The 12,915-nt window shown below is 33.1% G+C and overlaps 2 protein-coding genes and 1 pseudogene across 2 annotated transcripts; all 3 read left to right on the forward strand.

The window, feature by feature from the left end:
* The first annotated feature begins 943 nt into the window (after nt 1–943).
* On the forward strand, nt 944–4,649 carry LOC130946323 (phosphoenolpyruvate/phosphate translocator 1, chloroplastic-like). Its single transcript, XM_057875014.1, has 9 exons — nt 944–1,510; nt 1,907–2,029; nt 2,106–2,258; nt 2,768–2,853; nt 2,972–3,056; nt 3,197–3,316; nt 3,426–3,494; nt 3,903–4,032; nt 4,146–4,649. The coding sequence occupies exons 1-9, from the start codon at nt 1,139–1,141 to the stop codon at nt 4,220–4,222; spliced, it is 1,215 nt and encodes a 404-aa protein (XP_057730997.1). The 5' UTR covers nt 944–1,138; the 3' UTR covers nt 4,223–4,649.
* Nucleotides 4,650–6,745: 2,096 nt separating this feature from the next.
* Nucleotides 6,746–8,311, forward strand: LOC130946240 (transcription factor MYB98-like). Its single transcript, XM_057874912.1, has 3 exons — nt 6,746–7,260; nt 7,362–7,488; nt 7,664–8,311. The coding sequence occupies exons 1-3, from the start codon at nt 6,746–6,748 to the stop codon at nt 8,309–8,311; spliced, it is 1,290 nt and encodes a 429-aa protein (XP_057730895.1).
* Nucleotides 8,312–12,169: 3,858 nt separating this feature from the next.
* On the forward strand, nt 12,170–12,706 carry LOC130946242 (mitogen-activated protein kinase kinase kinase 20-like; annotated as a pseudogene).
* Nucleotides 12,707–12,915: the final 209 nt, after the last annotated feature.

The raw sequence follows: 12,915 nt of genomic DNA on the forward strand, positions 1-12,915 counted from the left end.
TATAAAAAACAATAATAAAAAATTAATAAATAATTTAACATATTTAAATTAAATTATTTAATATAATACATATCAATCAGGTAGAGACTTGTATGAAATTATTTTCACGTAAAATTAATAACTAAAAACCGTGAGATAATTTAATAGATTTGACTAAATTATTGTTCGGTTTGTCGGATATTGAACTGGTCGGATGTACAGTGTATGTGAAAAAGATTGGGGATCTGGATCTGAGTTGCTTGTGCGTGATTGGACCTTATGGGCTGGAGGGAGAAGGATGGAGCTTCACGATCTCCCGGGTCGTTAAGTGGTGAAGGAGGAGCCACCTACAAAAAGGACTCTAACGTTCAAGTCAGAATCTGTACAAGGTGGCAGTAAAGGTGAGAGTATGGTGACTTACCTAGGGAGGAAAATAGGATCCTCTCCTTATATAATCTGTGCTTAGAACAGGTCCTACAAAATGAGACTCACCTTCCAAAAAGCTTCCTTCTCCAGCGGTCCTGTATCACGTAGCAAAAGAAAAAGTGTCTTGAATTTTTTCCTAGTTCAGTGTGTTGCGCACCCGTCGAGTCGGCTGGCCGGGTCGGGGCGTCAGATCAGCTGAATTGGGCCGAAACAATTATAATTTCATACTTTTAACTATCAACTTTACGTATATACAAATATTCATATATCAATAAACATCTAAACTCTAAACAATCATTTTTATAAGAAAATATTTGTACGTGAAAAATCGTCAAATGTCAATTTAACTCATGTTTGTTTTTTTTGGAAGTGATACGTAAATAATTTTGAATATTAAAAAAATGAAAAAGGAAAAAGAAAAAGAAAATTCGGTTTCATTCATGTGTTGGATACTTGGATCTTGGTGAAACTTGAAAGTATCTACCGTTTTAATAAATAAATAAATAAAAGAAATCAAAATGAAAAGAAAAACCTCCTCCCCCGTTCTGTCATTCACTACTACTACGACTACCCTTACTTTTCCCACCAACCTCGAAGCCTTGCTTTGCTGCTGGCGGAAACTCCGAAGTTCTCTTCTCTCTCTTCACAACCCTCTCTAACTATTCTATTTCTATAACTACCTTCTCTTCCCTCTCAGATTTCATTTATCGCCTCAGATCTCCTTACTACAAAAATGCAGAGCGTGGCTTTCACTCTCTCTCCCTCCCTCCCTCTCCGCACTCCCCACGCGCCTCGCTCCGCTTCCCTCTCTTTCCATCCATTGCGTCTCTCTGCTTCCAAATCCGATCCCGTTACCTCCAATGCAACCTCTTCTTCCTTCACGCGCCGATCCTGGCTTCATTCTTCTTCCTCCTCCTTTAAGTTCCGCCCGCGCGATTCCGATCTCGACTCCCGCGCTCGCTTCGAGGCAAGAGCCGCCTCCGTTCCCGAAAGCGCCAGCGGAGACGCCGCTGCCTCCGGCGGCTTGCTCAAGACTCTTGAGCTTGGCTCCCTCTTCGGCCTCTGGTACCTATTCAACATCTACTTCAATATCTACAATAAGCAGGTGATTCGATTTTTTGTTTTTTTGTTTTTTTTTTTTAATTTCAACGTGTATGAGAAAAATTGAGTGGAATTTTGTGGAAGTGGATGTATGTAATTTGATCTGAACGTAAATGTTTGCCTCATGTTTGAGCTGAATTGATAATCGTAGTTTGTGCGAATGTTTGATTTTGTTGTGAAGGCTCTTACTATGTGCTAGCAATTCAATTTTGAATTATAGTTTATAGATCTATGTGAAATTATCAAATTGTGATTGTAGTGTTGTGCTGGAATTTGGATTGTTTTTCTCTGTTGTTGAGGTTCTGAAGGTTATTGTCATTTCTCATTTTCCTGATAATTTGGATTTGAATTTAGCTTGATCGTTTTTTAAAAAAAAATATAAATATATGGTTATTTACAGGTTTTGAAGGTGTATCAATTTCCGGTGACTGTGACCCTTGTTCAATTTGCTGTTGGAACTGTCCTTGTGTCGTTTATGTGGGGTTTGAATCTGTACAAGAGACCGAAGATCACTGGTGCTCAGGTATTCTGGTGGTGGTTGATGAATTATTGTATATTCTGTGTTCTGCATTGTTGACTGACTGAGAATCTTTTGGCAGCTTGCAGCAATACTGCCACTGGCTCTCGTGCATACTTTCGGAAATCTTTTCACCAATATGAGTCTTGGAAAGGTGGCTGTGTCGTTCACTCACACAATCAAAGCCATGGAGCCTTTCTTTTCAGTGGTCTTTTCTGCAATGTTCCTTGGAGAGGTTAGAATACTATATTTTCGTACAACCTCGCAGTGCCTATTGCAATTGGGTTTTGCTAGGTAGACAATGACTTTTGTAAACGATGTGAACAATGGGCTTTATAATTGACCTAATAAAGTTAAAAAACACTCCACCCGAAATTACCTCCTAAACCTTAACATTAGGATAACCATCTGCACACTAGTAAATTGAACATCCCGCCATTGTTAACTGTGCATGAGTAAATCGAATCAAAAGAAATAACCATCCAATTAAAAATAATGAACATAATCATCTACACACCTATTGAATTGAACATCCAACATATCCATTGTTCACATTGTTTAGTATTCTCATTGTCTACCTATACTTTTCCATTGCAATTAGTGTAAAAGTGAATTTTAAAAGGTTACCTGTAGTTAGAGACAATAGACAGTTGAAGCAGTTTCTTGAAGAAATAGTCCTTAGACATCCAAGAAATTGTAAATTGATGATTTCCAATTTTAATCCATCATTTAACTTTCTTGTAGATGCCTACACCATGGGTGGTTGGTTCCCTTGTGCCTATTGTTGGTGGTGTTGCATTGGCATCTGTGACTGAGGCCTCTTTCAATTGGTAAGATCTCCTGTGTGTCTTGTTACTTCTGGTCTTCTGGAAGAGGAGTGGGAAGAGATATCATGCATTAAAAAAGGATTTGATCATTAGAATTCTAACATGGTGGAATATTGGATAGGGCTGGATTTTGGAGTGCAATGGCTTCCAACGTGTTGAATCAATCTCGTAATGTTCTTAGCAAAAAAGTCATGGTTAAGAAAGAGGTATTTTAATGCAGGAACACTTCCAAAAGTTCTGGATATGTGTTATTGTTTACGTTAATCGATACAATTCAGAATGCATTTTATAAATGTTATTTCACATTTAGAAAGCAGAAAATAACATGCATTTTTGTTCTTCTCAGGATTCTATGGATAACATAACCCTCTTCTCTATTATAACGATCATGTCCTTCTTCTTGTTAGCACCTGTGGCTTTCGTCATGGAGGGTGTCAAATTTACCCCTACTTACCTGCAATCTGCTGTGAGTATCTTGATGTTAGCATAGCTTTTGTCATATCCACATTGCCACAATCAAAAGACATAAGGGTGTTGAGAATGCTAATCCGTTGTTACATCATCTTTCTTGACAGGGTTTAAATGTGAGACAAGTGTACATTAGATCTGTACTTGCTGCACTCTGTTTCCATGCATATCAGCAAGTGAGTTGATTTATATGCTTTCGGTTCAAGCACTTGTTAAATGTGGGGCTATATTGTGGCCTATTGGAGCATTGAATCTCTGACATCAACATCAAACCCCAGTCCAACACTGGGATGATTGGCTATTCAAAAAATTTTGAATGCTAAATTAAACCTAAGTGAATGTTACATATCCAAGCAAATCCGTTTTATGTGAGATGTTTAAAAATGTTACAGAAGTTGAGTGACTGTATGACCACTATGCTGTGAGATATTTTATGTCTATGCCCTTACATCATTGGGCTGTTGAAGTTGAACATTTAAATTTATTTAGAAAATGACTTGTTTTATCCTATAAAGATGAATGGCTAAAAGACTCTGCATTTCTTAATAATAGGTACTGATGGTTTTCTGTGAATTGCTATGCAGGTTTCTTACATGATATTGCAGAGAGTATCACCTGTTACTCACTCTGTTGGCAACTGTGTGAAGAGGGTTGTGGTTATTGTTAGCTCTGTCATCTTCTTCCAAACACCTGTCTCTCCTGTGAACGCTTTCGGTAAAACTTCTTCCCACTTCCAACTGGAAAACAGTTGAAGAGATGTTTGAAGTTTTAATAATTATATTGTATCCCTGCTATCATTTGCTGAGATTTTTATGTTCTTTCTACAGGAACTGCTGTAGCTCTTGCTGGAGTTTTCCTATACTCAAGGGTGAAGAGGATTAAGCCAAAGGCCAAGACAGCTTAATTTTCAAATGGTAAAATTTTGTCGTTGCATAAAAAAAGCAGCAGCCAAATAGCTACATCTCTAATTTATTTGTAGGTCAGATAGGGAACTTGAGGATTACCTCTTTATCCCTCACCTTTTTTGTTTTTTTTGTTTTTAATTTTTTTTCTCTTAGCTACCTTGTGGATTTCACTATTTATGAGTAAGTGCCCATTGATTCTGCTACATGAAAAAAATTATCAACTTCTGAATTTTGCTCAAATACCTCATGAAGATGTGCGTGTTCTTAATGTAATATTTGCTTACATGAAGCATATATGTAATCTGTTGATTTGGTACACATAGACGTAGTGCAAGCTCTTCTGTTAGAGTAATGTCACTTTTTTACATTATACCTTTGCATACGGGCATATTTTTATTTATACCAGATTTAACTATTTTCAGTTAAGATTTTTGTTGGTGCCATTAAAATATTGAGAATTGTAATTTTAGTGTATAACTTTCCTGTTACTCTAAGCGTTTAACCGTTTCAATTTATTGTTCGGTAAGTAGAATTAGACTCGTTACTTGTTACCGGTTGATGTTAGAGTATTTGGCATCTTAGGCCAGATATTTTTCTTTATAAAAGCTTCTCTACGTGTTATTGAGAACAATTTTTTTGTTTAGTTTATGTTTAAAGGCATTTTGTCAAGTTCCTTGGAAGTTGCTTTAAAATTAATGTATTTTAATATTTTGAAAGATTACTTTGTTGATTCTAGCGAGTAGTAGTGACCACCACCATGTGGCTGTTAGAAACCGTAATTTGTCATTACCGGCAATATCGATCAACAATTATTCATCGTAAAGTCCACGTGAAAAAGTTCTACGAGTGACCATTTTTAATGTGGTAAATGTTCCCTAAATATGAAATATATCAATATCAATATCATATTTCTTTTGTTTCAAAATGTTTATATATTTAAATACATTGATTCTTTTAATATGTCTAAATTTTCTATCACATATTTTAAAATGGAAAAGTATTAGATATATCATGTTAATTTAGTACCATGAAAACATATATTTATCGTTTATCATTAAATATTTATGTTTTCTTTTAATATTCAATAATATTGAAAATTCATGTATAGCATACTAAATTTGCTTAGAAGGATAGTTCATAGAATGTTAGTTGAAGGAAGGTTACATTTTCAGTAGGAAGACATCCCTTTGTTTTTTGGTAATTAAACAAGTAATTCTTTTTTTGCCTTTTGTTAACTAATAGCTATTAAGTGAAATCAAAGCTAAATTAAAATATACATTGAATTTCTTTACCAATATGCATGTAGAGTGACAAACAATGAAACGTGTATAACTAGGACAGAAAAGTCAACTTGGTCAAAGAAATGAATCATTAAGTCAAAAGTATAACCGCAAGTCAAACAATTAAGCTACCTTAAACCTTTGGGAACACATTAAAGGATTATTACATACATATTAGTAAATTATATTATTTAAAACTATTTATGTTCACATAGGTCAATTAACAGAAACTATTTTTCACTTGAATAAAATTGCATCTAATAAGAAGTTACATGCGATTTAATTAATAAAAAAACTATCTAAGCTTTCATATATAAAGAATGTGAATAATTTTATTAAATAATTATATAAATTTAGTTCTATGAATTAATATATTATATTCACATTGAAAAAGTACGAGGCAACCCTTTACATATTTCCAAATTATTTTTAATGAAATTTAAAATTAAAAATAAAGAAATGGGTCAACTAGATTGTATCCGAATTTGAATGAATTCATTGAATTGGTACGAGAGCATATTTTCTTAACTAATTATATTAACATATAATTTAAATTTGGATACATTATCTCACATTTAAACGATATTATTAAAAAAAAATAGCAGTATGCAAAAGTTGCACCTTAATTTGGTGAATATAAAAAGAGTTAAGGTGTTCCCTTGTTGCAAACCATCCAACTAGGAGTAATTAGTCCTTATTGTTTATTCTTCATTCTTCTAAATGAAGGGTATACTTTGAAAGAAATAAATTTAAGTTAAATTTGCAATTAGTACTAATTAGTAAGTTAAATAGATATTCATAAGCTTTTGATTGTACTCTACATTACTTTACATTGATAGAAAGTCATTGAATATTGTTCCAAAAATATTTCTCATAAAATTACTCTACACTAGAGAAGCATATAAACTCTATCAACAATAAATAATTATCATAATTGAACACATTAAATCCTAGTGAAAGTTACAAACTAAGTCATTGACAAAAGAAAATTAAATAAAAATATAATGCTAGATTCCTAAGGTTTGAAGTTACAAACTAAGCCATCAAGATGTGAATCAATATCCCATACAATTAATTCATTATTATGGTAACGTTCCCCATTAAGTAACATAAACAAGTTGGATTGAAACTTGAAACAAGTAATGCTCATCACTTAATTTTCTATTACTTCTTTTGTCAAAGGATTTTCAAACAAACCTTAGAGAAACTTTTGCATCACAAACAATGCAATATTCACTAACAATGAAGGAAATTGATCTTCCATTTGGAGTCCCTAATTCATCTCATGGGTTCTACCAAGATCTCCATCACCATGTTGATCAATTTCATCAGGTGAATGTGAATGGCAATTCCTCAACATCAAATCATCAAGTTTCTCTAACAAATCTTGATTCCTTTGATGTCTATGAGTGCAAGCCTTTTGTGGAGAATAATAATAATGTTCATGTTATGGACGATTTCCAATATAATGGAGGAGGTTTTGGTAATTTCAACCTCACTAATAACAATAATCGAAGTACTCCATTGGATATCATAGTTGGAAACCAAGGTTATTTACCGTTTTATCCTCTTCAAGAGACCAAGCCTACGAATCACGTTGTGCCGGATGAAGTCTCATCCATATCAACAATGGGTTATTACAAAAGGGTCAATGGTGTCAACAAAAACAATAAGTTATACCCAACATCCAAGAAGACCTACAAACTTCAAAAGAAGTCTAACATAGTAAAGGGCCAATGGACAGAAAGCGAAGATAGGTACAAAAAAAATTCATTCATAATTTTATTTCATGTATGAATAAATCAAATTTTGTGTCTAAGAAAATAACGTGTGTATATGTTGCTACACCAAAATAAAGCTTATTGATTCAGCTGGTAGAACAATATGGATTAAGGAAATGGTCTCATATTGCTCAAATGCTGCCTGGGAGAATTGGAAAACAATGTAGAGAGCGTTGGCATAATCATCTAAGACCTGACATTAAGGTTAGTACCAATTTTAGTTCATATCATAGTATTATATATTCTATTTTTCTCTTGAATCCTTACTATTTTTTATAAGCTACGTTTTTAAAGTGTGACTAAATACTATATTAAAAGATGTTTTTAACATTTTTATCATCTTGTTGTTTATTGATACGACTCGATTTTTTTTTTTTAGAAAGATATATGGACGGAAGATGAGGATAAGATCCTAATTGAAGCTCATGTGGAGATAGGAAACAAGTGGGCGGAAATTGCAAAAAGATTGCCTGGACGAACTGAAAACTCGATCAAGAACCATTGGAATGCTACTAAGAGAAGGCAATATTCAAAAAGGAAGTGTAGATCCAAGTACCCTAAAGCATCTCTCCTTCAAGAATACATCAAGAGTTTAAATTTGGACAAGAATCCTCTAATGGACTATAGGAGAAAATCTGTTAACCCTAGAGGCAATGCTAACAAAACTAGCTCGGCCGCCTCAAGCAAAGCACCACCACCACTTTTGGCAGCGCAACCTCAGCCGGTAGGTAACAATAGTCAATTCTCTATGTCGGATCGGTTGGTGCCGAGTTATGATTTCAATGAGGTATTGCCGGATTTTTGTTTTGATGAGAATTTGTTTGAAGGAGGGTGTAGCATTGATTCATTGCTTGATGACATTCCTTGTGCTCCTATTATGGATACTAGTACTATTAATGTTGTGGATAATGGTTTTGAGTGTGATGATATGCAACAAGAGATTGTGGAATCCATGATGGAGGGTGATGGAATAATCAAGAAGGAGATGGATTTGGTGGACATGGTGTCAAAGGTCAATAAAAATTGATGATGCTTGATTATTACTTAGTCCTTGGTGCATATATTATATGGTAGCTATAACTATCATGCACATTTAATTATTTTTATCTTTTTATCTTCATGTATATGCTTCCTTTAAGAGACAAAGTTTATGATCAGAAGGGTCCTTGATATGCATTATATGGAACTTGTAGCAAATTTAAACACAACACAACAATGGAGCAGGAATGGAGAGTGTGGTGGGGCTACAAGAATATTTTGAAGAAGGAAATTAAGTAATAATAATCACTACTATTAGAAACAATTATAGTATTAATATTTTATATATTATGTTTATGAATATGATAAATAAAGCTTGTAGTTAAATTTTGATCCTTATTAAAGGGGACAATTGGCAATTGGGTTATAAGCCTTGAAACATTATTAAGACAAATGGAAATAAATTAGTAATTTTTGTTTGCTTTTAGTCTATTCCATAAAGTTAAATGCTACTGTATTAGAAATTAAACTTAGCACTGTGGTTCATTTGCACTTCTGGATTTAATTATGTAAGAGTGCATAATGTCAATGTGGATCTTAATTCTTATGCTTTGGAATGTCCAATTATTTTATTTATTTAATGATATATTTACAAGTGAAACTGAGAGTTGTATATTGTGTACATTTCTATTTCATATTATATAATAATATATACACAATTTATGATAAAAGAAAAAGAGTAGAGTCACAGTTAGATACTCAAGGATTTCGACTTTGAAATGTTAATGGTGGCATGTATGTTTTTTCGTTAATAAATAGTGTGAAATGAAATGAAGTTGTATATGTATTTCGTTATTTATAATGGTGCATATTCTTTGACTGTTACACGAATATAAAAATGATGTAATTTTAAACAATGAAATATTTATCATTTTTCAAATTTTGATATAACATTTATCAATTGTTCTCTATTTATAAAAAAAGTAATATCATTATAAAATTTTATTTGTGGACAGAGGTAAAACAAGTCTATATCAAAGTTGAATTCGTTTATTTATTTATTGCCCTACTACTATATATTTTATTTTACCAGGAGTTCTTAATTCAGTAATGTTAGAGAGACAAAAAAAAAATAATCAGAAGTTGTCTTAGTTAACATTCGTTAATTGTCGCAACAATTAATGAATTTTAAATGAAATAAGTTATGACAATTTTTAACTAATTTTTTTTATTATCAAACATTTCCGTTCTTAATTTTGGTGAACAATGTTAAGTACAAGGAGTAATAAGTTCAACAATATAGGATTACACGACATAAACATACATACATGCATGTATACATACATACCAAACAAATTGAAGAAGACAATATAATATGTTTGAAGGAAGCAATTTAAGAGTGAATTAATTAAGCTTAATAACTTATTGTGTTTGTTTCTAACTTTCTATTGAAATTAATTAAGGTCTTAATGTAATAAATTCGGTTTGTACGCTTAATTCATAGCAATAGAAACTGAATTGAGTTTGTTTCTAGTGCCGTTTTAGAGAGCAAAGTTATAAGCCTCTTGGTAAATAAAAAATTAGTCACAAAATATTGCATGTCCCATACATTTAGTTATTATGGATCAAATTTAGGATATTATTTTTAAATAAGTCAAATAACTATTATTTGTGTTAGTCTATTTAGGTATTTTAGTTTTCAATCAATTATTTATTTGATCATATACTGAAATTAGGATTATAAAAAGAAAAAAAAAGAAAATTGAAACAAAAAAAAGAAACTGATAACATTCAAAGCATAAATAACAAACAAAATTACTGTTATTAACATAGTTTATTAAGTCTTAAGAAACAGACTTATTATTCATCAACAATTTCTACAATTTATTTATTTCTTAACACTGCCCGACTCCAACTTCTTTTCGGCAAAACCATCAAGGAGAAGAAGACCCTGACCCAAGAGACCCTATAACATAGCCATCATCAGGCTCTTGGACAGGGGACAAAATAAACAAAACCACCATCCAATCTTACAATGTCATAATTTCTCTAACTACATGAACCATAAAGGAAAGGATAATATGAATGAAAAAATGTGATATAAAGAAAATGATGATCAAGAAGCATTTCAACAGTCCACCTATGCTAGGATCTTTCATAAAGTACTTTTCCAAAAAATTATAACAGAAAACACTGATTCCTTTCGGTTTCTTGGGTGATAGTTCAAGATACTCAACGAATAACCTCAAATACTCCTCAATACGTAAAAAGCTCTCATCCCATGCAGATAATCTAGTTAGCATTTTAATCACTATGCAATCAAGTGCCCATATATCCATCGGAGTATCAATATGACCAGAAAATGCCTCCGCGACAAGTACAATGGCGTACCTCTAGGCTTGGACTTTCAAACCTCAACATCTGCTTCCTCCTCTTTGGTCTTAGATAATTCGAAATCCGCAATCTTCAATTGATTGATAGTATGCACTCTCTTTGTCTAATGAAGGAAACAGAAGAATGTTCTCCGGATTGAGGTTACAGTGGACGATTCCTTTGCGATGAATATGCGAAAGCCCTTTAACAATCATGTGTGCATAGACGCTCACGTCGGTCTCCGAGAGAGATTTCTTGTGGATCAAGTCATCCAAAGAACCATGAGGAGCATACTCCAACAAAAAATTGTAAAAGTAACGTCCGTGCTCTACCGTGATCTCAGTGCCAAAGCATCAAATGATTTCTTCGCAATCACCGCTTTCACCTTTGTATAATGATTTGAAAATCTGTTCTTCTTTCTTCAGTGAGAATGCCAACTTGGGAATGGAGCTCTTCTCAATAATGAAGCTCTGATACGGTATTTGTGTATCAACAACAATTGCAAGATAAACAGTGCCATAAGAACCCACTCTTAAGACTTTCAGTTTCTTCCATTGTAAGCTACTCATCTTTCATTGATTTTTCTTACTCCCTATATCAACATCAAATGTTACATATAATGATAAAATAATATTATTTATCAATATACAAAATTTTGAATACTTGCAGGCTAGTTCTTTTGACTCTTCTTGTGGATTATGAACTTAGTTTTGTGTTAATTTGTTATCTTATGCTATTTATATTAATTAGTTGTATAGCTGAAAATCATATAAAATCTATCTTTTGTGTTTTAATATTCTTTATGATCTTATAAATATTTATAAAACGAAATTTAAATAAAGCTTTGCTATATATTAGGATTTATCATTACGATTTCGATTTATTTAGATTTAATATATAACAAAGCTTTATTTAGATTTTGTTTTATAGATATTTATAAGGTCATAAACAATATTAAAAACACAAAAGATAGATTTTATATGATTTTTAGTGATACAACTAATTAATATAAATAGCACAAGGTAATGAACTAATACAAAATTAAGTTCATAATCTACAAGAAGAGCCAAAAGAACTATCCTGCAGGTATTTAAAAATTTGTATATTGATAAATAATATTATTTAATCTTTATATGTAATATTTGATGTTGATACAGAGAGTAAGAAAAATCAATCAAATACGAGTAGCTTACAATGGAAGAAACTGAAAATCTTGAGAGCGGGTTCTTATGACACTGTTTATCTTGCAATTGTTGTTGATACACAAACACTGTATCAGAACTTCATTGCTGAAAAGAGCTCCATTTCTAGGTTGGCATTGTCACTGAAGAAAGAAGAACAGATTTTTAAACCATTGTGTGAAGGTGAAAGCGGTGGTTGCCAATAAATCATTCGATGCTTTGGCACGGAGATCACGGTAGAACACGAATGTTACTTTTACAATCGTCTATTGGAGTATGCTCCTCACGATTCTTTGGATGACTTGATCCACAAGAAACCTCTCCCGGAGACCGACGTGAGCGTCTATGCACGTATGATTGTTAAAGGGCTTTCGCATATTCATCGCAAAGGAATCGTCCACTGTAACCTCAATCCGAAGAATATTCTTCTGTTTCCTTCATTGGACAAAGAGAGTACAAACTATTAATTGAAGATCGCGGATTTCGGATTATCTAAGACGAAAGAGGAGGAAGCAGATGTTGAGGTCTGGAAGTCCAAGCCTAGAGGTACGCCATTGTACTTGTCGTCGGATGCATTTTCCGGTCATATTGATGCTCCGATGGATATATGGGCACTTAGTTGTATAGTGATTAAAATGTTGACTGGATTGCCTGCATGGGGTGAGAGCTTTTTGCGTACTGAGGAATATTTAAGGTTCTTCATTGAGTATCTTGAACTATCACCCAAGAAGCCTAAAGGAATCCGTGTTTTCTGTTATGATTTTCTGGAAAAGTGCTTTATGAAGGATCCTAGCAAGAGGTGGACTGCTGAGATGCTTCTTGATCATCCTTTGCTTTATATCACACTTTTTCATTCATATCATCCTTTCCTTTATGGTTCATGTAGTTAGAGAAATTATGACATTGTAAGACTGAATGGTGGTTTTGTTTATTGTGTCCCCTGTCCAAGAGCCTGATGGCTATGCCATAGGGTCTCTTGAGTCAGGCCGTCTTCTTCTCCTTGATGGCTTTGCCTAAAGGGAGTTGGAGTCGGACAGTGTAGGAAATAGATAAATTTTAAAAAGTGTCGATGAATAATGAGTTTGTTCCTTAACATTTA

The sequence above is a fragment of the Arachis stenosperma genome, chromosome 8, assembly GCF_014773155.1.
Source record: "Arachis stenosperma cultivar V10309 chromosome 8, arast.V10309.gnm1.PFL2, whole genome shotgun sequence".
In the NCBI taxonomy this organism is placed as follows: domain Eukaryota; kingdom Viridiplantae; phylum Streptophyta; class Magnoliopsida; order Fabales; family Fabaceae; genus Arachis; species Arachis stenosperma.